Source organism: Penicillium diatomitis (genome assembly GCF_028827545.1).
Source record: "Penicillium diatomitis strain IBT 30728 chromosome Unknown utg000003l_segment0_segment0, whole genome shotgun sequence".
Lineage (NCBI taxonomy): Eukaryota > Fungi > Ascomycota > Eurotiomycetes > Eurotiales > Aspergillaceae > Penicillium > Penicillium diatomitis.
The window spans coordinates 1,250,359-1,274,041 of record NW_026623175.1 but is presented as its reverse complement, the minus strand read 5'-3'; the positions used below and the strand labels follow the sequence as shown (position 1 = coordinate 1,274,041).

The following is a 23,683-nucleotide window of genomic DNA, read 5'->3' as shown; positions in this document are numbered from 1 at the left end:
CTAACTCTACTGAGTACTACTAGTCAAACTCAGGCAGTAGTGACTCTAGTAGGGCGGACACTGGAGCACCTCCCAAGGCTTCGCGTCAGGTTGCGTCCGACGCTTGTCCTACGGTCCTACCGACGTCCCTTCCTCGTCAGCGGATGGACAACGTTGAGACCTGAAAGAGGCACCGAGCCGACCGATGCGGGTGTCCTTAGGTTGTCCACCTCGCTAGGACCGAAAAGGTAAGGTCAAATTATTTATCTATTACGGGGGTCGGTTCGAAAGTATTCGACTCACAAAGTAAAACACCGTTCCGCCTTTGCTTTCCGCCTTTACTTTCCGCCTCAACACTTCAAAATTTCTCAGTCAGCGGTCCAGCACCTACCCATCCTCTGAAATTAAGTCACTGGTCCTGTAGAATCACTACTTCAACTTTATCCTGATTAATTCCATAGGACTATGATTAAATATGTAATATTATACTATAGTATAAATAAAAGTACTCAAGGATAGAAAACTTCTGAATGAGGTTTTGGTATTCCCGGTCGGTAAGTTAGGAGGCGGTAAGGAGTAGCGAAAAATGGTTCCGTTGCTTGGTAAGTACAGCATCGATACAAAATTAACAGAGCAGTCACGTGAAACATAGAGTTCCATCTTTCCCCTCTGGTCCTAGCGAGGTGGACAACCTAAGGACACCCGACAGATGCAGCCACGCTCCCAGACCGACTGATTATTGAATCTGAGATGGGTCCGCTGCAACCTGTGTCAACCTGTCGACTCGGACAGGGTCGTGAGGTCGTCCAGGTCTTGGATGGACCCGTTCTTCGGACTTTCACTGCGTTGAGTAAAGGCTGGGGGGAGCCGGCCTCCCAAGAGTCGATGAACTCTCTGGCCGTCCAATTTATCTGTTTCCTTTCCCTTCCGACCCTTCCCTTTGGGTTAGTTCCTTTCCTATTATTGTTATTGCTCATTTACCACGGCCATCAGGATCATTAGGTGACAAGCCTTCAGGTGGTGTAGGTCTCTTTCCCATACTTTTCTTTTTCCGGGTCATTTCCAGCAGCATGAGCTTTCCTTCTCTCGTGTCGTGCCAGCTCTCCCAGTCTTGGAATCGGCATTCCCCTCCCACGTTTGCGCATCATCCGGCCTCCTGCTCTCTTGGTTCTCCTCCACCGTAGTACACGGACGGGAAGATGAGGTGTAAACGTATCGTAGTCTCACAATTCTTGGGGATGGAGCCATGCGATTCGGTCTTCCACGACTCCATCGCATTGGATTTCCGCCACTGAGACCACTCGGCAATTCATGGTACGGTGCACACTCCTAGTACACGACTACACGCACACACACACACACCACTGACGACTCACTTTCCACTTTCCACTCCTCGCGCTCGCCTCCCATGTCCATCGAGTCCGGTGTCCACTGTATAGAGTCCACTCTTCGGAAAATGAAATACTTCGGGTGACACTCAACTCGAACTGGCCTCCGCCCAGCTCCGCTCCATCACGTCGTGGGCGGTCACGACTCACTACGAGGGGGCGCTGGTGCCCCCTGCACATCAACGGCGAGCTCGAGACTTCGACCAGGACTCCATCCAAATGAGCCATGAGTCGTTCGTTGACCTTGCCTGTTCAGGGCGCTCACCTCCACTGCTGATGACCGTCGGAAACTTGGCTCTGACATCAAAGAGAAATCATCTGCCTTTGAACCTTGTCCCGAGCCGGACAAGATCATAGTCTCCTCTCCAGGTTGGATTTTGAAGATGAAAAGGGAAGTAATGAACTTGTGACATGATTGTACCTTTTGATGATTCCAGTGTACATGGATCTCTCGTACCGCCTTCAATGTCTCATCGATCGGTCCTCAGTCCTCACACCTTACTCCTCCCAGCATGTGAGCCAAGCCTCTTGGGGGGGGTGATGACCGTTACAGGCAGTCTGATCTAGATTCTAGATCTCAGGCTCAGATCCAAAAGCCCAGCACCCCAAGCCATTTGCGTTTTGGGGATGTCTCCTCATCTGCCTTTTGTGTGTGTGTGTTTCCACATGTATCGAGTTTGCGTTGCCATGAGAGAACCTTTTCCCAGGGCGTTGGAGAGTATTCCTTTCCAAATGTACTAGTAGTAGTTAAGTCTCCTGCTACTATAGTCGTCCTACAGTAATGATGAAGGAATCTTCCCGTACAACGGTACCTTCTTCCAGTCTCAGTCTCCACCCCGACCATTCATGCGGCCGCAGTCACTGAAGGGCTCAAGGCTCCTGAGGTCCCGGCTGAAGCCTGGAAGGCTGGAAGGGCGGCGGCAGACGGACCAAAACGGCATTCTCATTTTCCCCCTGCCCCCGAAGAGGCCCATCACTACTGTAAAGTGTAGAGGGTACAGTCACCACAGTGAAATCTTTGTACTCAACCTGTATGGGAATCATCCTCCCACCACATTTGGACCACGATCACCGGAAAATGTCAAACGTGACCATACCAGTCCCCGAGAAAGAAAAAGGAGGATCAGCCCTTTGGACCTGCGTCCGGGTCCATGAACAATTGCTGGCCCGTGACTGGCTTCAGCCCTCCGCGGGCGGGTCGAACCTGGCGGGCTCTCCCTTTTTCGGTCGACGAGATGATGCCTTGACTCCAGCTTTTTTCGCGCGGTGGACTCCGACCCGCCAGGCTCGTCCTGAGCTCTGCGTGGCTCGCCTGTGCGAGGTTTCCTCGAAATTCCTTTTTCATCATTCCCCACATCCTTCTTTTGCTTCCCTTCTGGTGATTCCAATTTCCGGGTCCAACTTCCCTCCGTTTCGTTGCTTTCTGGCCTTTTCTCTTTTTCTTTTTTCCTGTCCCCGTTTGGTAAGCCCACTCCTGGTTCCCTTCCCTGCCCTTCCCTCCCTTTCCCTCTCAAGCTTCCCTGCGGCACTCTCGTCCCAACTTGCAAGTCATGATTATTGAGTTGTCTCTTATTATTATTATTATTATGATTTTTATCTATTATGATTTCTATCTATTATCATTTTTATCTATTATCATTATTATCGGTATTATTATGATTTATGGTGCCATTTCCCATTGATTCTGCTCTTTTCGGGAACGCAAAGAATCATCGATCCTCTTGCTGTTCCGCCTAGCCGCGAACGTTCTTTCTGGCCTGCCATTCCACGTTTGGATGGTTTCTTTTTCTTTTTCTGAACTGATCTGCCTCATTGGCTCCATTTCTTGTTTGAGGTGGAGGCCTTTTGACTTTGATTTTTATTTGTATTTTTTGGGGGAGACGAAGTGAGAGTGCCATACTTCTTGAATGGATGGTTCCCTTTCTAGGCAGATGAAGCCCACTCTGTATAGAGCGGTTTACGGGCAATAATTCCAATCTCATACATCGATCGACTGCCCCTCCTCGAAGTATCGGGATGGTCGTGTCCTTCTTATAATATTCACTTCATCCCCCGCCACCAACGTGAGGTAAGCTCATCTTACTGCGTCGACACCTCATCGAGCCCGTTGCCGTCCAACCACTTCGCCGCGGCTACTCTCCGCTACCTCGCCAACGTTCTCGACTGTCCGGCTGCGTCTGTTGACCTCACTCGGACTTTCAGCTAGGAAGGCACCCATTTCAACAACGGAGTGGACGGGGTAGTGCCTGCCTGCAACGGTTGTTTCCACCTGCTGCACCTGCTGCTGCTGCTGCTGCTGCTGCTGCTGCTGCTGGAGGAGATGTTCATTTAAAAGACCCAGTCAACTTGGAACTCAAAATCATCGTTCCGCACCCCGTTCGTGTTTGCCTACGTCGATCCTGCCCGGCCAGTCGCCTGAGTCGGTGGTTGCCATCGTTTGGCCAGCGCAAGTCTTTTGCAGCGAACAGAATCACATCCATGGGTCGACCTTTCTTCAAGCAAACGTTTCGACCTTGTCCTCCATGTCTTTCTCAACTCTCAACCATCAGCCTCTCGCAATCGCCGGTCCCGTCACTCCAACCGTCGATCTCACCAAATACACATCCGCTTTTACAAAACCAGAGTTCGATTCGAAATCACGCTGCTGGAAGGCCGCCCTTCGGGACGGCTTGCCCACCCCTCCAAACGACATGAACGGCATTGTTTACAATGCCATTCCGTCGACAATCCACGGAGGTCCAGCGCGTGGCCTACCCCCGACCCATGTTTACAACCCTCTGCGGCCCTCTCACGATGCGGGGGTGACCTCCTCCAAAGCTCGCGTGAATCCTCAATATGCGTCAACGCGCGCATATCTCCCCATTGCAAATGCGGCCTCCGCTACCGAGCCGGTGGGCGAGAAGAGGCCCTCGGTTACGGGCACGAACTTTGCCCTTCGCATCCCGTCAACGATCAACAACAGCAAAGGGAACTTGGCTGAATTTGCGGCTCAAGTAAGGATCTTCGGGGGAAAGCATCGGGACTAGTGATCAATCATGTGCTGACAGCATTTTCTCTGCGCAGATGACATGTCTCTTCTGGTTCGAACAGACCGCAAAATTAAAGGACATTGAACAACGTCGCCCAACGTCGCCCAATCTCGTTCCCGAAGCGGTCCCTACCATTGGATTTCAGAAATGGGTTGCCTCGATTCTCTCCACCACCCAAGTCAGTCAAAATGTGATCTTGCTTGCCTTGCTCTTCATCTACCGCCTCAAGAAGTTCAATTCGGGGGTCAAGGGTAAGAAGGGCAGTGAATTCCGCTTGATGACGGTTGCCTTGATGCTGGGCAACAAATGTATGTGTCTCCCCTTTATCGCGTCGCCCCCCCCCCCCCCCCCCCGATAAGATCCGCCATGCGGCGAGACCACACCGCTTTCCCGGATTGGCTGATCAGCTGCTGACTCATCAATTAGTCCTCGACGATAACACTTACACCAACAAGACATGGGCCGAGGTCTCCGGCATCGCTGTGCAAGAGATTCACATCATGGAGGTGGAATTCTTGAGCAACATTCGTTACGATCTGTTGACTTCGGAAGCGCAGTGGTCGGAATGGCATGCGAAGTTGGGGCTGTTTGCCGCGTATTTCGACTCCGCTTCCAAGGTCTCCGCCGCCGGCCGTGAGAATACCCTGGACATGCGCATCTCTCCACCTCGTCTACACGCACCTCTTCCTTCGTCTAAATTGCCATCTCCTCCATTGGACCACTACCGCCCCCAGTCACAACCTCAGCCGCGCATCATGACCCCTCTGAGTGGGCTGCCGTACACTGGCTATCTGCCACCAAGTGATGTCGCCGCCAGTGCGTCCTCAAAACGGAGCTACGACGGAAGCGATGACCTGCATCCTGCCAAGCGCATCGCCCACTCTTCAGCCCACTTGCCTTCTTCTGCCTTGCCCACCCCCAGCGTCGTCTCTACACTGCCACCAGTGTTGACGCCGACATCCGTTCCGACTGCACACACGTTCACCCCGGCGCACATGGGTCGTCTCCCGATGCCCAGCTTTCCCCCGGGCTCGAACCCGCTCCCTCATGCCCTACCAATGGCCACTATCTCTCAGCTACCCGCGCCAACACTGATCCATGCTGCCTATCCTCCGGCTTCCAGCTGGGCTCAACAGACCACGGCGACCCCGATGCCTACGTCCGTAGCTCCGCCAGTCTACAGCGTCCCACCTGTTTCCGACATGAGCCGTCATCCTCAGAGCTCCTTTGGAGCCTCGTCTGCCGCAGTCTCCCCCGCTGGATCTGCCTACTCTATCCCCACCCCCCAGAAGCACCTGTCTCCCTCCTATTTCCTTGCCAACCGCAATTCTCCCTATCGCCCTGTTCGTTCAGTACACACACTTCTGATCCCTCCACCCACGGCATCCATGATGCATCAACGGAGTATACCATTCGACCACATGCATTATCAGCCTCTTGGAAAATCTCAGGCCGATCGCAAGACAGGGCAACTTCCTTACATTTACCCTGAGGGCTGGAATCAGCCCCAATATCAGCCTCCGTTCCCCCCAAGTCAATTCTCCGGTTAAACCCCTGTGGGTGGCTTGCAACGGGCTCCTCTTCTTGCTTACGACACGACGTGACTGCATGACGACCACTACTACTCTATTACGACCCCGCTCATCCTCATGCTCTGTGACTTTGTTTCGTTTCCAACCTTGCATTTCTTATTCCTCACCTGCTGGCATTTTTTTTTTCTTTTAACTCTTGTATACTTAAGCCACATTCTTATTCGCTCATTTGATTTGGCATGACTCCAGGCGTTGTCACGGATGGATGTTCGGGTTGCTGTCTACAACATCAGCGGGGCTTCTGATGGCATTGGCATTTTGGGCGTTGTCTGTGCGAATCATTTGCGAGCTCTCTCGAAGAAGACCACCTTTACACATCATTACAGACTATTTTTTTTAGCATTTTGGGGCGTTCCTTCTACCTCGAGTTCAAGTCGCAGAAGCTTCTGAAACCAAATCAAACCAATAACTCAGTCCTTCTCTCAAATGATTCCACTAGCAGTACATCGGTAGTAGACTGGGGGCTGGTTTTGCAAGCACATGAGCAGGCTCGGCGTTGGTGGAGAGCTCGATCATGATACATCAGCATTACACTCCTGTGATTGATACCTAACCATCAGACATCGTAGGCTGTTCGCTACGTTTGTACCTGCAGTAAGTTTTTTCTGTCAAATTTGCAGATGCTCTATACTAGAAAGTACAAGCGTCGAGTCAATTCAGTAGGTACTACCTAGGTACTAGGTAGTACTGGCCACTGGGTAGGCAGTCGTCAGGTGCAATACGCACTACACAGTACTACATTGATGAAATACCAAATACCAAATAGTATGATAGTACATACCCAGGTTGAGATACACATATTCATCTCGTGGATGGATAAATTTACATGTGGTAGCTGGAGGCACTTGATAACTTACCAGACGGAGCCAACTGGACCTCACCAACTGGTCGATCAACCGGGCGGGCCGATATTTCTCCGCTCCCATCAAAAGATCTCCGTTCCCTCTCCGGGTACAACAGCACGACCAAGTTGAGAAGAAACGCTCGTGAGACGCAGCCCCGATCAACTTCCACCTCGTCGCCATGCCACCCCGATTGATGGCGCTGCCCACGCAGCTGTCGCAACTCATCATGCGGCCTGCGATGCAGATATCGCCATTGGGATTCCTCGCTCCGACCCTGCAGCAGCAGCAGCAGCAGCAGTCCCGCTGCGCTTCCATTCTCTCCTCGCTCTCCGATAATCCCTCTGCATATAATAAGCGCATTCGCCGCGGTCGAGGTCCTGCGTCGGGCAAGGGAAAGACTTCTGGACGAGGTCATAAGGGTCAGAAGCAGCATGGCAAGGTTCCTGCTGGATTCAATGGTGGTCAGACGCCGGATATTGTTGTGCATGGCGAGAAAGGATGGAACAACATGTATGTGTCTTTTTCTTTCTACCTCACACTCTCCTCCGCAATTGAACCGGAATTATAGTTCTACGAGGGTCCTCGTAGAGAGCGACGCAGTGGAAGACGAAAGCAATTCTGGAACGAGGAACCACTGCTTTTTCGCTAACCGTCTTCCTCTCCCAGTTTCGCCGCCGACATGGCCCCCGTCAACCTGGAACGGATTCAAGAATGGATCGACCAGGGTCGTATCGACCCAACCCGTCCCATCACTATCCGCGAACTCACACATTCACGATGCATCCACCAACCCAAGGACGGCGTCAAGATCCTGGGCGGCTCGGCCGCCGCCCTCAAGCAACCCGTCCATCTCGTCGTGTCACGAGCCTCCGCCTCCGCCATCCAAGCCGTCGAAGCCGCCGGCGGCTCTCTGACAACCCGTTTCTACACTCGCAATGCCATCCGTCACATTCTCCGCATGGAATCCCATCCTTTCATCTCCCTGGCCTGGTCACCCCAGAGTGGACCCGAAGCCTTGCTCAAGGCCGACGGGGCCCCCGAGGATCTGTCCGAGGCCAACGTTATGAAAGCTCGCGGCTTGAAGTATCGTCTTCCGGACCCGACGCGTCGTCGTGATATTGAATATTACCGTGACCCTGCGCACCGGGGTTATCTGGCTCATCTGCTCAAGCCGATGGAGGGACCCAGTTTGTTCTTCCGTTCGCCCGAGGAGCGCAAGTCCACGGCCGGTACGAAGAAGGAGAAGATTCTGCCCGAGAACAGACTCTGGTAGTTGCATTGGGCTGGTCAGAAAACTTCGAAGGATAAGTCGCCGATCTAGTATGGCAATGTCGAGCATACATCATCTACTTTGCTGCGCTACGTCTTCTTCTCGGTGTAGAATATGAACAATTCGGGTCTGGTGTAGTTTTTCTGGGATAGGGCGCGTCGTTCTTTTTTTTCTCCACAAAGTCCTCTTTTTCATATATTGTTCATCTTATGTATATTACTCCCCCAATGCTATCACCTGAACTATGGCCTGAACTCGTCTTCACATTTCTTAAGCCGAAGTGAATCCGACAATTCAGAATTGTCCACGCCGAATTCGATTAGCACGCAGTACAATGATCCAGCACAATGCAGACGTCGAGTTCAATACCAACAGAGACCTCTCTTTCGAAACCTGCCTCTCAGATCTCACCACTCCACGCCCGGAACTCCTGTTCCATCCAAATCTCAGCCCTTCGCAAACGTCTTGAGCATGTCCGCATCAATTACGATATCACAGTTCTCCCTCCCTTGCATCCCCTGCGGTCCGAAGGGAATAACTCCTCGAACTCGACGACCAGCGGACTGCCGTCGACTCTGATCTACATGATGGTCTCCGTAAGGGTTGAATTCGTCCTTTCCAAGGGTTTTAGATGTTGACGTTCCTTTTAGGATTCCCATTTCTCCAGTATAAGGGTCGGTTCGCCACGGTGGATCGCAAAGCGTGCGGACGATATTTGACTCCTCCGTGTGGATGGGAATTTTTTTGATCGCACGTGGGGTCAGCCAGAACGGTCAATGTGAGTTTTAGTCGAACTGCGTCTCGGCAAGGGCTACCTCGAGAGCGACGGTATGTTTGAACTATCTCTCAGGTGAATGCGCGGTGCGAGTCCGAGTAGACGACGAGGTAGCCACGAGTCATTGGACTCCTCCTCCTCCCGTCCCTGCCACTTGCGCTCTTGACTGTGGTACTTCCCAGGAGTCGCGCAGCAGAGTCAAGCCCCACTGGCTCGAGAGTACCTCTTACCACAGACCTACTAGGTAAGGTAGATACCTTACCTCTCTAGACTCAACCCCGCGCAACTGGAACTGCGCGCGAGAAAAGAGCTACTACTTGGTACTTGCTACTATACTTCAGGTCCAGTTAGTCCTGCCCATGGCGAAGGGGAATTGAATCGATCGAAAAAGTCAGGTATCTCGGTTTTGATCATCTTCATGGCTGGCGCAGGAACCGAGATAGGTGGGTGGGTCTGCAGTCTGCACAGGTTGATGTCCATATGTGATTTACGGGGCTGTTCACTGGGCTTTCCGTCTAGGACCCATGGTCGTACGCTTGAGTTCAACAGACCATGATTTCCAATCAGATTCGTCAAGTCGAATGGGACAATACATATAGTATGATATCGCAGTCTGTTTGTCAAATGGTAATAGCCTCTTCCAAGAGCGACACGTCGCATCCGATGTATTCTTCATAAGGCGCCAAATGACTGAGGTTGTGTATACTGTATAGTGAATTATACTGCATAGTGGCTATGGAACGGACGTGTCGGAGAAAGAGTGACTTTTACCACGACGGGTGTTGGTCTGATTTACTCTACTTGGAGTAAAGAATAAAGCAGAATCACCAAGGATTATTGGGTAGAAGAAAAAAATGCTCGTATGAATATATTGAGACGCCGTATGGGTTACATGTAATAAAATCGAGACGTCCTTGGCCTGCCCATGAGTGGACAGACAGCGCTAATGGATATTCGAATTTCATCAGAAGAAAACTAGGAGAAGAGGATGATTGAAGAATAAAAAAGAGTCAGGTCATCCTCCAAAAATAAAATTAGCGAACTGAGAAGCTCATGTCGCCAATGCTATGGATGGGGGGGGGGGGGGGGGGGGCACTGGCCAAGGGTATCATCAAAACAATCCTTAAAAAGGCCAGAAGGCCAGTAAAAGAGGAAAGAGGAAAGAGGAAAGAGGAAAGAGGAAAGAGGAAAGAGGAAAGAGGAAAGAGGAAAGAGGAAAGAGGAAAGAGGAGAAAGAAAGAACGAAAGAAAGAAAGAAAGAAAGAAAGAAAGAAAGACAGAAAGAAAGAAAGAGAAGACACAAAACATTCCCGAAGCCAAAGAAAAAACTCCAGTGCTCGAATCAAAATGTAGTTCATCAGGACATTAAGATGACATAGCCATACAACTACTTCAAGATAGGTCATAGTTTCCAGACAGAGTCATTGGAGTAATCGTCAACACTCTGGGCAACGCCGCGAAGCCATGCGCTGGCCAACACGTCACGGATATTCCAACGCTTGTTGACGTTCATCTCAAGACAGCCACAGACCAAGTCGAGTGCGTCTTGGCGATCCTTTAGGAGTGAAGGGTCTGTGACTCCATTCGTGATCGCTTCGCGGTTCCAAGTCCCGCTAACAATGTTGGATCTGATACGAGGCATGAAAGCGTCCTGGAAGGGTCGCGACCCGACGATGACTGTGTAGACGATCACACCAAACGCCCATATATCGACTGAAGGGTGAATGATACCCGAGGTCGACTCGAGTAATTCGGGTGAAGCGTACTCCAAACTTCCAGCAATACTGGTGCTTGAATCAGCCGGGCCCATTTGCTTTGGTGGTGGTCGATCCGCCGCCTCGCTATAGGGGTCGGGAGACTCGCCGCCATCGTCGGTTGTCATCCATTCGGCCATGCCAAAGTCGCACAGCACAAGCGAAGACGAAACAGACCCGTCGGAAGACTCAACCGGATCCAAGAGGCAATTTTCGAGTTTGATGTCACGGTGGACGACGCGCGCATCTTCATGCAGATAGCGAATTGCGCAGGCCAGCTGGTACGAGTATTTCTTCGCGAGAGTCATATCAAGTCCTTGACGGTTCTGACGAATCAGATCAAAGAGCGTGCCGCCAATAGCGAGCTTGGTGAAACAGAATGTTGCGTAGTCCGTTTCATACACCGCATCAAGAGTCAGAACATGAGGATGGTTCAAATATCGCCAAACTCGAACCTCGTGATCAAATTCCGCCTGGACCTCTTCGTTCTCCCTCTCACTGCGATCAGCCATGTTCTTCTTCACGATTTTGACGGCCAGCCGTTTGGTGGTTCCATGATCCTCGACTTTGTACGCCTCCTTCACCACACTGAAGCCGCCGAATCCAATCTGCTTGCCAAGAACGTAGTCTGTGCCCACGGTTTGGCCCTCATCATCCGGGGAGGCAACGGGCTCATCCTTGGTCGACCACATCGACAAGAATGCACTAGCGGGCGATTTTCCGCTGGAGAGCGTTGACCGTCTTGATCCACTTTGGCGAAGACTCCCACTGCGGTCCAGCGCAGGTCGCCTCGTTTTACTGCCAAAAGGGGTGATCACACCCGCGGACCAGGAGCCACTGCGGTCGTCCGGCGACGTCACCGATTGCGTTGGCGAAGTGATGAACAGCGGGGAGAAGAATGGATCTTTGACACTCTCAGGAGGTGTCCGCACTTCTTCTGCTACAGGGGACACGGTTGACAGCGATGTCAGGGAAGTTGGCTGATCGATATCATGACCAGGAGGCACTTCTCTCTCTGCGCTTCTAGATCGCCGTGGACAAGGGGTTCCGGTTGGGATGCCCCCTGCGTCCTGGGCTCGCTTGACATGGTATCCCCAAGACTCATGTGTCGGATGACCGGAGATATCACTCTGGGTGAGAGCATTGCGCAACCCTGACGTCCGTGATTCAAATTTCAGTGGGGGCCGCGCGCTCGCACCACCTTTGACCAAAGGCTCATCCAGGGGATATTGTACACCTTCGCCAAGAGAGACCTTGGGATTGAACGTAATAGAAGCACGGCGAGTTTCGAAGTAGTTGTCGAGTGGAGAATTCTGTACATCATCAGGTCGATCTGGAAATGAAGAGGAATCATCTGAATGACGACCTTCATGACGGGGAACCGAGATAGGACGGGTGACTGAATGCGTTTCACTGAGCACACTGCGCTCATCATTAGCATCGCGACACCGCACGATCTGATCATGATCTGATTTTAGATGGTCGCTTCTTGTACCATCGCTACCCTCAGTTGATGTTGATCGCCTCCTGTCGATACGATTCTCATTCGATCGGCCTAGGTGGTGATGATTGAATGAAGTCTCAATCTTCAAGCCTGCCAACCCAAGCTTCTCTGGATGCGCCATGCCCCCTCGCAGCGCGGATCAGAGAGATGTGGCGTTACTGTGTCTGCAAGCCCGACAGAGGCCAGCGGTCAGGTTCCACGAACCTTCCGCTCTATGGAGCGACGTGACGTGATCTTGTCTCCTGTCTCTGGCCTCGCGATTTGGGTTGTTGCGAAAGCGATGTGGGGCGATAAGCGTTGCTGAGAAGCGGGGATGAGGCGCTAACGATGTATATCGCCAAAAGCGAATATAAGGAGAAAGGAAAGAGAGAGACAGAAAGAGAGAGAGAGAGGGCGTGTGTGAGAGAGGGAGGCGTGCTGTTGTGAGGTACCAGCTGAATTGGGGAAAGTTACTGGAGCTGGGGATGATCTGGGAGAACTTTCTTTCTTCATAAAGCTGCGAGAGAGAGATGACAAACGCGAATTGGTACGAGTGTCAGAAATGAATTGAGATGAGAGCACAAAATCCCGGTGGAGAAGGCAAAAAGACTGGCTCAAAGCCAACCAAGCAAGGGCCACTTCCGATGGGTCAAGTCAAGTGTATGAGGCATCGGGCGGACTCGGGTGATGACGGGAGAGTGGAGGCTCGATTGGGCTTAGCGTAGTTCCGTCGTGAAATGACCCTGACGTCCTCAGGCATTTAATTCAAGGCACAGGCGCTTCCTTCATTAATTTTAGCTGCTTGATCTGCGATGTCAGGTGATTCCAGGAACATTGTTTCTCCGGGTGATCGGCGCTTGGCTTCACTTGCCAGTCTTGGTGACGTCCATCCATGGTCCCGGGGGTCCTGCCCTGCCAGTGCTGGGCTTGGTTGCTGACTACATGATTAGCCGCGCGCAAGGGGCGCTTGTTTGGGGACCGAATCTCCTTTTGAGCCAGATCTGGGGATGTATGCGAGTAACCACACTGGCGTTGCAACGGGCCTGCCCCTTTCATGACTGGTCATTTCATTCTATGTCGCTCTGGCAGTAGCTTTCATTTCTCACTCCCCGTTTGATCCTCTTTGCAGTCACTTTTTTCGTGCTGCGATTGAAAGTCCGGGGCTAGCTCTCCACTTTTGTCGAGAGCGCAGTCATTCCTTTCGCGTCCGTTCTTTGAGTCCCTCGACAGTCCTCCCCTGCGCCGCTGTTGACTCGGACTTTGTAACAATTGACGACCACATTGTTCATTATTCTTTACCGTCGTTTTATGCTGCGCTGTATACAAGCGATCCGATCTAACCCCTTCCTTGTTGACCCTTTCAAGTCCACCGCTCCCACTGGCTGCCCCCCTGCGGTCCCGGAGCTTTCATCATGACGAGGCCTCAGATGATTCGAGCTGGTACGTTTCCACGAAACCCCCCCCCCCCCCCCCCCCCCCACCATCCCCTCTACAGACCGACATGCTTCGCCGACCCTACGTATCGAGTTCCATTGCTGATCGCTCCAACGATCAAGACACTCTTGACCTCCAAGACCATGATGCTCCTTCTGCTCAAGATCATACCAAACAGCCTGAACATCCCAATCCCTTGGGAAGCGGCCGGCCGGCTCCCCATCAGGAAATTTCGCTTCGTCATGCGGAACAGGAATCCAAGTCCGAGGTGCTGACAGCATCCACCTTAACCAACGATGGCGATCATCTTCGAAGTGTTGATATACTTGTTGAGCAGGAAGCAGGCGATGATAGCCTACGGCGCAATGGAGAATACAATCACGATGAGGATGGCGATTTGGCGGATGAAGAGCAGGACGACGATCTCCTTGACGATGATATGATGGACAAGCTGTCTAGTTCTCCTTCGATCGATGATGGTATGTCAATGAAAGCACATAGTACACACCAGGGCGTGTTCTAAATGGACTTAGAGGATATCGATTTCGAGTTTGTGTACGCGCTACACAATTTCATTGCTACCGTGGACGGTCAAGCAAATGCGGCGAAAGGCGATACCATGGTGCTGCTGGACGATAGCAACAGTTATTGGTGGCTTGTTCGCGTGGTGAAAGATGGGAGCATCGGGTATCTCCCTGCGGAACATATCGAAACGCCCACGGAACGTCTGGCCAGGCTCAATAAGCATCGAAATGTCGATTTGTCGGCAACGATGCTCGGCGACAATTCCGAGAAGTCAAAGAATCCACTGAAGAAGGCAATGCGACGTCGCAACGCGAAAACGGTCAATTTTGCACCACCAACTTATATCGAGGCATCGGACGTGGAGTACTCAACCGAGGAAGAAGACGAGCACGGTGATTTCTTCAACGACGATGAGACGGTCGAGTCTGAGGATGGTGACGTTCAAGAGCAAAACGAAGACATTGTTGTGGAACCTCTTCGTACCCGGCCTCAGAAGGAGAGGTCTCTGGATGCGGCTGACGGTGGTTTATCTCCCGTCAAGCACGAACCAGACCGGGCAGGCTCCGAGGCCAGGCGCTCGAGTGAGGACTTTTTCGATTCCGAAGGTGAGCATTTTGACTTTAGCCTGCTGACATCCCAAAACTCGTACTAAACTTCACCCTCCATTACAGAACCATCCGTAAGCAGATCTAGGAATGGCACTGTGCGAAACACAGACTCGTTCTTCAAGGATGACACTGCCGAACCAAAGAAAATATCTCTCACGCCTAATCTTCTGCGCGACGAGTCCAGTGGGACAACCTTGACAGGTGAATGGAAAGAGGTAATTCCACCTTCTTTTTTGTTGACGCCTTTAACAGACGCACCATTTGCTGACAAATACCTAGACCGGGCGCGGCAGCTTTGAGATGATCGATAAATCGAATGCATCGCAAGATAAGATGAAAGATGAAAAGAAGCGCAAAGACAAGAAGCCTGGGATGCTCAGCGGCCTGTTCAAGCGCAAAGACAAGAAGCACAAATCAAGCGAAGACGACATTGAAGAAGCCGAGCGCTCGCCTGCAGATTCTGGGTCCCTGATTTCGCCTCAACCCAAAACCTCTTTAGATGCTATCTCTCCGGAGCCTCGTGCGACCAAGTCACCACGACAGGTGAATACCAAGTTGCAAAAGCAAACACCTTCAGCTCTTTCGCCTACCTCCAGACCCGAGGCCCAGACGAACTTTGGAAACCAAGAATCGCTCAAGGAACGGGAGGTTAGCGGCGGAAGTCAGACTAACCGGTCCATTCGTCGAGTCGTGTCCGATGATGCGGGCAGTCATGGCGATGCACCCGGGACCGCACCCACTACTGACAATCAGCGCCGTCCCTCCAAGGATTCCTTCACGAACTCTCTTGAATCCCAAAATCATCAAGCTTCTCCTGTCGACCGGCCTTCTAGTGAAGCTCAGTGGAGAGAGCCATACGAGAACATAGGGCGCCATCAGCCTTCCGTGATGTCTCCACCTCAAAGATTCGCTCCAAATATGGGATCCGATTACTCTTCACCTATCTCCCCAACCTACGACAGCTTCTCGCCGGTCGAGGAGATTCACAGTCCAGTCACCAGTCCGCCAGACGACGACCACCCTGCGGTTGCGCAATCTCCATCCCTGAATTTTTCAGTATCCTCGTCGCCTGAAGTTGGGCTTGACGAACGCAAGAGCGGCGAAGATACTCGAATTTCATTGGATACGCGTTCCATGAGTACTCCAACGTGGAGTGACGCCAGTTTAAGATCTTACCTGGATGAGGAGAACGACATTCGGGACCTGTTCATCATTGTTCATGACAGCTCAAATATACCCCCCGCTGGCCCGGATCATCCCGTCACTGGACGCTTATTCAAAGAAGAGAGCAAAAGGTTGCGGGAAATGAACAACCAACTTGATGAGATGCTTGTCAAATGGATGTCTCAACGGAGGATGTCATCGGGCTTGAGTCGCAGTCTTCGAAGCTCGGCCTCCTAGTTTCTTCGTTTGATCATGGACATTCCTCTTCACTATATGATGTGCCCTGGCTCCGGACCAGCATCAGCCTTTCAATAACGGCTTCAGTTGATCGCGCTTGTCGTGGTCCTCGTGCTGCGCAACCATGTCAAGCTGGTCTTCTATATTCGTACCAAGATTTGCCGAAGTATTTGCCTCGCATGTTGGCCTTCGCCTCTGGCCTACGCGAATTCTTTCTTCATGCATCGAGTCTCTCTCTCCTTCTATTGTTCCCTTGCTTATATCACTAGGCCATGCGCCGCACCACACTCATTGTCGATCGATCTGCAGATCGATCTGTCCCACGCCCTTATTGACCCGTTGGTTTTCTTTTGCCGTGTTCTCTTTTTTTATTTTTATTCCCTTTTTTGTGATCCATACTGTCGGAATACCCCGTGTCCATTGTTCTGCTTTTATCATACGATTCTTTTTTTTGAAACTCGGTCGTTCGAAGAGGGTGGCCCTTAATCATCATTTCCTTGCGAGATCAAAAAGTTCTACGTAGCATGGTTATAAATCACGCGTCGCCCAACTTGACGCTTGTATGTGATCAGAGTACTGAGAACTCCCAGCAGGCGGGATATTCATTTCTGATAGGATTCCTGCTCCTAGGGTAAATGGCTTATGGCAGGATGTACCTAAGAGGAGGGGGCGAAGAGGGTCGTGCGGACAGGTCAGCCGCACCGTTCATCAGCCTTGCGTATAACGACCCTTGTCAGCAGACACTCTGACCTCATAGATCAGTATCGGATTTCCTATTTCACATACTGATGCCATTCTTCACCGCGCGAGGGAAGACCACCGCTGCGCTACCTGAGTATCAGCCGCAAATTCGATCAATATATAAGTATAGATCGATACCGCAGGAGTCAATCCGGTCTCCTCAAAACAACTATAGTTCGTCGTCATCCACGCCATCATGGGCGACCCATACAATCCTTACACTGCCTTTGCGACACCCGCACCAGGCGGAGTCGGCTACTATTCCGCAGAACAACAGCACCAACAGCAGTATCAGTATTCTACGCAAGGACCGCCCACAGACTATCAACTCTCTCAACCGGGGCCTGGTCCCGAATCGAGCTGCAGCTACACCCCGCAGCCCGGACTGAATCCAAACGCACACCACCTTACGTCTGAGCCATATCCCGCTGCGACTCCAAACAGAAGTCATACACCTGCAGGGCAGCCGGACTATCTGGGTCCTGTACATGCGCTAGGCCCACGGCCCGCAAGCGGGGATGGAACCAAAGTCCCCGAGAACTTGAGTTACTAGTAAGACATGCACGAGCGTTGCGATCGGCATATGCGCTTCTTACTTTCCGTAGCTTGAGTGCATCTGATCGATTGACTCTATTTTCAAAGTTATCCATCAGAGGAAACTCCACGCTACGATCCCCCGGCAAGCCCACGCCCGCCATCCGTTCACGTCAGTAATGCGGACGATCGACACCAGGATCGTGAACACAATCGTGAGGGGGATGGTCAAACTGGTGATTTCGAGGGTGAACGTGGGATTGGGGGCTCCTTGGTCGGTGGTGCAGCAGGGTACTATCTCGGATCGAAGAAGAACCACGGTCTACTGGGTGCTATTGGCGGTGCGGTGGTGGGCAATATGTTGGGTAACAAATTGCGGGATCATTCCGATGATGGGCAATCAAGTGGACATCGACATCGACATGGGCATGGGCATCATCGTCATGATCATGATCACGGGCATGAGAGCAGCCATCATTATGGACCTCATCACCATCACCATCGTGAACATGATTATGAGCATGGCCGCCACCATCACCATCACCACCGACACAGTGGTAGTCGCAGTCGCTCGCGCCACGCTGACGAGGACGATTAGTAGGCAGCTGATGAGTTCTGCCTGGGGAAGAGGAGGAAAGAGGAGGTGTAGACATATGGTCCTCGGCATGAATTGGTTCTTATGAAGCTTGAAATGGCCAGTCTGGTTTCAAGCATGACTTGGGGTACCTATTGTCTCATCTAGTGAGTTTTCGGCCTTCACTCGAATAGATAGATATTCATGATGTTAGTCGTTACAATCGTGTTCATAAGCGGGCAGGAAGACATGGTAGATGGATACTGGGCAAGCAGAGCATGCTGGTTAAATTTCTTTTCTTCCACTGAACAAATTCGGCCCAGAATATCTTGGCAAGTAGCTTACCATATGGCACAATTCACCAACCCGATGTTAGGCTTCCGTTGTATCAGGCTGTCAAACGTCGAAGGTAAGGCCATGCATGAATCATGGCAGAAAGGTAAATTGACTAAGCACGAATAACACACGACTCATTCGGGCCCGACCTGGATGGATCGCTACGTCGAGATGATGGAATGACATTATCACGTGGTCTTCTAAACCTACTGGCATCAACCTCCTCACCGTTCAAGTGTCTGACCTTGTCGACCTTGGTCCCGTCTGTCGAAAGGACTACCATGACATCTGTCGATCCATTTTACTCCTTGATTGATGATGATCCATCAATCGGTCCATTACACAGTAACAAAGCCTGGACGAGAAAGCCTACAGCACTCGATCCATGCATAGGGCAGAGCTAGAACGCTGATCAGTGCCGACCCTCTGCTTTATACTCGGCGGCCCTCCTCGAATGTGGCTAACCTGATATTGTTCTTTGAAATCCGGCATGGATCGTATGTATCTATTCCCTCTGCGCCTACCGAGATGTTGTCTCCAGTTGTCCGTGCGCATGAATGTTGTCGAGTGAGACACTCTTTGGATCGATCCACCGCGAACTCACGCGACTCCGTGGATATGCCACCATCTGACCTGGGTGCAGCAGGGTGATCAATATATGACACATTGGGGAATGTCACCCTCGACCGGACCAAACCGGAGAGCCGGAGGGTGGGAGGGATCGTCGACCCTGACCAGATCTCGTTTCCAGTCAGTGGCTTTCCTGCAGTGGCTATCCATTGATGATCACTTGCTGGGGTGCTGCTGGTCCAACACACTGCTACTCCTGTAAGTGACTAACCACTGACGACTCACGAGTCAGCGTACAAGTGCATTCCTGAGCTGATGCCATGTCGCTTATCTCGGGGACACGCCAGAGGCGTGAGTCACGAGGCATCCACCGAAAATGGGGAAGCGGAGCCCCCCCCCCTTCTGCCCCTCCGCCCCACTGGGCTCCACCTCCGTCAGTGGAAAGACTGGAAAGAAGCTGCGGGAGGCCCAATCAGACCGGTGTGATCCATCCTTATCTCATCGGCAGCAGCAATCTGCCTCGATAAGCCTCTTTGGGTCGTGGAGCCTGGGGGGAAGGCGAACGCCCAACCCCAGTCAAAGATCGTCTGCGCAGTGCTCGTGATGCGTGATGTGGATGACTGGGCTGGTCAACGGGTCGCCGCCTGGCGCTCGCACGCAGAGGTGATACAATACGGAGGTTCCTTGCTTCTACATCTCCTCGGATTTCAACTCTCTCCGACGTTTTCTCACACTCCAGCGACCACCCTTGCTCATTCACCCTCGTGAGTCAAGGGAACCCGTTCGCTCGTGCCGCTGGGGGACTTTACCTTCATTGTCCGGCAGTCGCCTTGACCATCTTCGTCCTCCTCGTCGACCTCTCCGGCCGCAGGTATCTTGGAGAGTCTCCTGGTGTCTGCTGTTGAGATCCTCTCGTCGTCCGCCAGAATTATGGCCACAACTCTCCTTCGTTCGATAGTGTCAGCGTCGCTACCGGATCACTGCGAGCCATCGTCGCCGTGGCTGACTGCAATCTCCTCCCACCTCCACATCTGCCTGCCCACCCCACTCGCCCTGATATCGTCCGTGCTCGGAACGCTAAGTATTGTCTCATGGTTGTTCGCCCAGCTGCCGCAGATCTACAAGAACTACCAACTTCAATCCACCTCCGGACTGTCTATCTTTTTCTTGGTAATCTGGTGTGCAGGTGATGCAAGTAACCTCCTCGGGGCATGGTTCACTCGCCAGGCCGGCTGGCAGGTCGTGGTGGCCGGCTACTATGTCTGTGTGGACGTTGTCTTGGTGATCCAGTTCTTCTGGTATACTCATTACAAGTCCAAACAATACATGGACATCGACGACTACGCGCATGACCACCGTCATGGTCAAAGCGAGTATCTGGATGGTGTATCATTGTCCGGCGATGAGATGCCCCGTCAATCGCCGGCTCCCGTCAATGTCGCGCAAAAGAGGAAGACCGAGGTCCACGACATGGGTGTGCAGACCGGCTCGACGCCCAACTCAGCTCTCGGTCGTACACCTCCTTTCGCCTTTGCCGGAGAGAAGGCCAACTCTCCGCGCCGCTCAGGGCGGATGATCAGCACCTCTGCAAGCCCACCGTTTGCGCTGCCACGGACCATGCTGATCGCTTCCCTTGTATGTGCGGTGCTAGCCAATGCTAGCCCTACGCACACGGCTCCATCACCGCTGCCTCATCCGCCGATATCAGATGCTCCTCGAGAAACAGTCGTCGAGGTGTTCGGTCGCGTCTTCTCCTGGATGTCCACTATTCTCTATCTTGGTTCACGGCCTCCACAACTATATAAGAATTACTGCCGTAAGAGTACAGAGGGTCTTTCTCCGCTGCTCTTTATGGCAGCCTTCTTTGGCAATCTGTTCTATTCATCCTCCCTCGTGACCAATCCTAATTTCTGGTCTGACTTCCCACCCTACGGAGGTGGTGGCTGGGCAGATGGACACGGCAACGACCGTCTGGAATGGATTGGTCGTGCCAGCCCATTCTTCCTTGGCGCATTCGGTGTGCTGGGACTAGATGGGTTCATGGGTGTACAATTTCTCATGTATGGCTCTTCTGACTTGGATGACGAGAGTATCGTCAGCGCAAACAATGAGGACGTCAAGCGGGGTCGTGGTCGCTGGCGACGTGTACAGGGTTGGATGCGAGGATGGATCCCCTCTGCATCACCTGCTCGCAATGAACATGGTCACAGATCTCTATCACGTCGACGGGAACGGCAGGCCCTCCTGAGTTCTGAACGAGATCACTATGGAGCTGTTTAGAGAAGAATGTCGCGTATGAGCGACTTTCCCCAGTTTCTGTGCTTTCCAAATCTTCCGTCTGCATCGTTCATTCTTCTTTCTCGGTTCATTTTGCCTTTTACGCCTTGTCTCCTCTTTTGGATAGAGAGTGAGATCATGATTCATGACGAAATGACGTTTTGGGTTTGATGGTTCGGCATTGCATTTTGCTTTATTTCCTGTTTTGCTTTTCTTGTATCGCGATGACTTTCATTCACTACGCACCTTATAGCACCTAGAGACTCTTTTGTTCCAGTGCTGTTGTCGTGCATTTTGGAGTCTCCTCAGGGATTCATATTCATATCAAGGCGTTTATCTTATGGGACTCCGCTCGAGTGCAGGTGGCTAGATGAATAGAACGAGAGAGAGAGCTACTTGATCACCAGCCCCTGGTGATTGTCTCATTTTTTGTTCTTTTCGAAATGAATGACTCGAAACGCTATCAGCGTCCAGCTTGTACAGTAAATGGACGTAGTCGATAGATACGATCCCTCAATATTCGATCAATGATGTATGCCAGATTCAAAGGTAGCACGTACCTAAGTACCTTGATCTCTTCAGTCTACTTCTTCATAGAGAAGCATTCATCTCTAAGCTAGTGGGTCGTTCTCTCAATCAATTACGAAGCAAGCAATACCATTTCGGGTCTTTCGAGAGAAAGCGTATCTCATTTTGCTGTGAGTCACGGTCGCTGCAAGGTTTCCATGGTAAGAACCTTGAACCTTGATTGTTTGACGACGATCGGAACATTGACATTACGAGTAGTACCTACTACCTAGGTGTCGTAGCCTTGATGTTAGGTTGAGTCCGGTTCTGTCCCGTCTAGATATTATAAAAGCCCGTGACGGGCCGCCGATCAAAGCCTGAGCCCGGCCCGCGGGCTCTATAGGCTTTTATGATGTCTAGTCCCGTCCCAGTGTGAGTAGTGAGTACGATTTCATGTGCTGAGACTCTCCAAGTGCCAGTATGTTGGATCATTGACCTGACTCCCGTCAACTCGGCAAGAATGTCCAAGTTCGTGAATGCATGTTCTAGGGTAGAGACGGGAATGATCACGATCCAATCTCAGGAAGTTGCTATTCGGTATTTTAGTATTTGAGTAACTCAGTACGCAAATCTCTGATTCGGGTCGTTCAGATATGCAACAGCTTCATTATGGACTCATGGATGGGACGAGTTGGGTGTATTTATGTAGTGTTTCTTGTTCACTCTGTTGTGGCCAATGCGCAAGTATCAAATATATGTGGTCAATGAGCGCGACAGCTCCCAGTTATTAGAATTGCAGATAAGCAGCCCCAAGTCGACGGTCGTCGCTCTGTCGTTCCGCATATTTAATCCTCCGCGTAGAGTTCTTTCTTTATTTCTTTTTTTGTTTTCATTTCATTTCACAGCGTTATCGCCAGGCCTTTGTCACCAGGCCTTGCTGCTGTATGGCTTACCAGTTCACCTATACTTGGCAGTCATAGGCGAATCATAACCAGCTTGCCCGGCCTCCAGTTCCGATGGTGCTGGGTGCGATTGACCATGTAGTTCTTCCGACCATCCCGTCGCCCGCGTCGGCAGCTCCACGGGCTTGTGTCCGGGAACCTGACGGACCGGGATCTCCCCGTAAACATCATCTTGCGCATTACCCAAAGACACCTTGCGTTCCTTGCTTGGGCTGGCTGAGCTCGCGCTGCCTTTCCTTCTCCGCCACAAACAGAAGAGCAGAGCGAGAATGATAATCACTGCTGCAGCGACGCCGATGCCAATTCCGGCTTTCGCTCCCGTTGAAAGACCCGACGAGCCGTGAGCTCCGTCCGAACTGGGCGGTGCGGTTGACGGAGACGTGGCCGAGGACGTGGGTCCCGTGGTCGAGGCAGATGTCTTGGTGGTGGTGGCGTCGGTGAAGGTTGGAACGGCGCTGGCGGTGGTCGAGCCGGAGCCCAGCGCTGCGCTGTCGCTGGATTGCCATCTGAGTTCGACGGGGTAGGCATGAATGATGGGGCCGCGGATGACCATTTCAGAGGTGGTTGTTGGAGATGCGCCCGTGGCGCTGTACACGGTAAAGTTGAGAGTTGTGGTGACCGCGCTGACTTTGGTGCATGGTTCTGCGGTCCACCAGGCTTGTGCTAGATCTGTTGCCATTGTGTATCCTCTGCACACATCGGATTAGCTTTCGGTGCTCTCCGTCGTGGAATTTGCAAAAACAGAATCCAAACTTGTCATCGAAAAGTGTTGTTCCAGAGATTGGGAATTCTGGGGGTGGTGTTACACTTACGACGGACAGCATCTCGCCTGTGTCTCTGTGAGTTGAAGACCACTCGTGACGGTGTGAGAATCCGCGACGGTGTAGCCCTTGGGGCAGTAGATGCCCGGGGAAAACCAAGTTGCCGTGGTAGCCCACTGAGAGGGAAAGCAATTGGAGTCGGTGATCTGGACGATATTGTACAGATTTTTGCAGTCTTTCTGACACTCCGATGAGACCTGTTGGACATTGGTACAGGACGCTGGAGGACTAAAGACTGTGGTCAAGGGCGCCGCGGCCGACTGGGTCGAAGAAGGCAT

At 52.0% G+C, this 23,683-nt stretch overlaps 8 protein-coding genes across 8 annotated transcripts; 5 read left to right on the top strand and 3 right to left on the bottom strand.

Annotated features, from left to right (window-relative positions):
* Positions 1 to 3,462: 3,462 nt before the first annotated feature.
* N7539_002668 (uncharacterized protein) lies at positions 3,463 to 3,801 on the bottom strand (the record flags this gene model as incomplete). Its single annotated transcript, XM_056932271.1, has 2 exons — positions 3,463 to 3,678; positions 3,760 to 3,801. The coding sequence occupies 2 exons, from the start codon at positions 3,799 to 3,801 to the stop codon at positions 3,463 to 3,465; spliced, it is 258 nt and encodes an 85-aa protein (XP_056792230.1).
* An 88-nt stretch (positions 3,802 to 3,889) lies between these two features.
* On the top strand, positions 3,890 to 5,946 carry N7539_002667 (uncharacterized protein; the record flags this gene model as incomplete). The annotated part of the gene is made up of 3 exons (XM_056932270.1): positions 3,890 to 4,360; positions 4,431 to 4,704; positions 4,823 to 5,946. The coding sequence occupies 3 exons, from the start codon at positions 3,890 to 3,892 to the stop codon at positions 5,944 to 5,946; spliced, it is 1,869 nt and encodes a 622-aa protein (XP_056792229.1).
* Positions 5,947 to 7,011: 1,065 nt separating this feature from the next.
* Positions 7,012 to 8,106, top strand: N7539_002666 (mitochondrial 54S ribosomal protein uL15m; the record flags this gene model as incomplete). Its single annotated transcript, XM_056932269.1, has 2 exons — positions 7,012 to 7,343; positions 7,500 to 8,106. The coding sequence occupies 2 exons, from the start codon at positions 7,012 to 7,014 to the stop codon at positions 8,104 to 8,106; spliced, it is 939 nt and encodes a 312-aa protein (XP_056792228.1).
* Positions 8,107 to 10,280: 2,174 nt separating this feature from the next.
* N7539_002665 (serine/threonine-protein kinase) lies at positions 10,281 to 12,257 on the bottom strand (the record flags this gene model as incomplete). Its single annotated transcript, XM_056932268.1, has 1 exon — positions 10,281 to 12,257. One exon carries the CDS (start codon positions 12,255 to 12,257, stop codon positions 10,281 to 10,283), a length of 1,977 nt encoding a protein of 658 aa, XP_056792227.1.
* Positions 12,258 to 13,616: 1,359 nt separating this feature from the next.
* Positions 13,617 to 16,083, top strand: N7539_002664 (SH3 domain-containing protein; the record flags this gene model as incomplete). Its single annotated transcript, XM_056932267.1, has 4 exons — positions 13,617 to 14,028; positions 14,083 to 14,679; positions 14,746 to 14,897; positions 14,962 to 16,083. The coding sequence occupies 4 exons, from the start codon at positions 13,617 to 13,619 to the stop codon at positions 16,081 to 16,083; spliced, it is 2,283 nt and encodes a 760-aa protein (XP_056792226.1).
* Positions 16,084 to 17,020: 937 nt separating this feature from the next.
* On the top strand, positions 17,021 to 17,956 carry N7539_002663 (uncharacterized protein; the record flags this gene model as incomplete). The annotated part of the gene is made up of 2 exons (XM_056932266.1): positions 17,021 to 17,376; positions 17,467 to 17,956. 2 exons carry the CDS (start codon positions 17,021 to 17,023, stop codon positions 17,954 to 17,956), a joined length of 846 nt encoding a protein of 281 aa, XP_056792225.1.
* A 1,812-nt stretch (positions 17,957 to 19,768) lies between these two features.
* Positions 19,769 to 21,118, top strand: N7539_002662 (PQ-loop repeat-containing protein; the record flags this gene model as incomplete). The annotated part of the gene is made up of 1 exon (XM_056932265.1): positions 19,769 to 21,118. The coding sequence occupies one exon, from the start codon at positions 19,769 to 19,771 to the stop codon at positions 21,116 to 21,118; it is 1,350 nt and encodes a 449-aa protein (XP_056792224.1).
* A 1,461-nt stretch (positions 21,119 to 22,579) lies between these two features.
* Positions 22,580 to 23,683, bottom strand: N7539_002661 (uncharacterized protein; the record flags this gene model as incomplete). The annotated part of the gene is made up of 2 exons (XM_056932264.1): positions 22,580 to 23,273; positions 23,397 to 23,683. 2 exons carry the CDS (start codon positions 23,681 to 23,683, stop codon positions 22,580 to 22,582), a joined length of 981 nt encoding a protein of 326 aa, XP_056792223.1.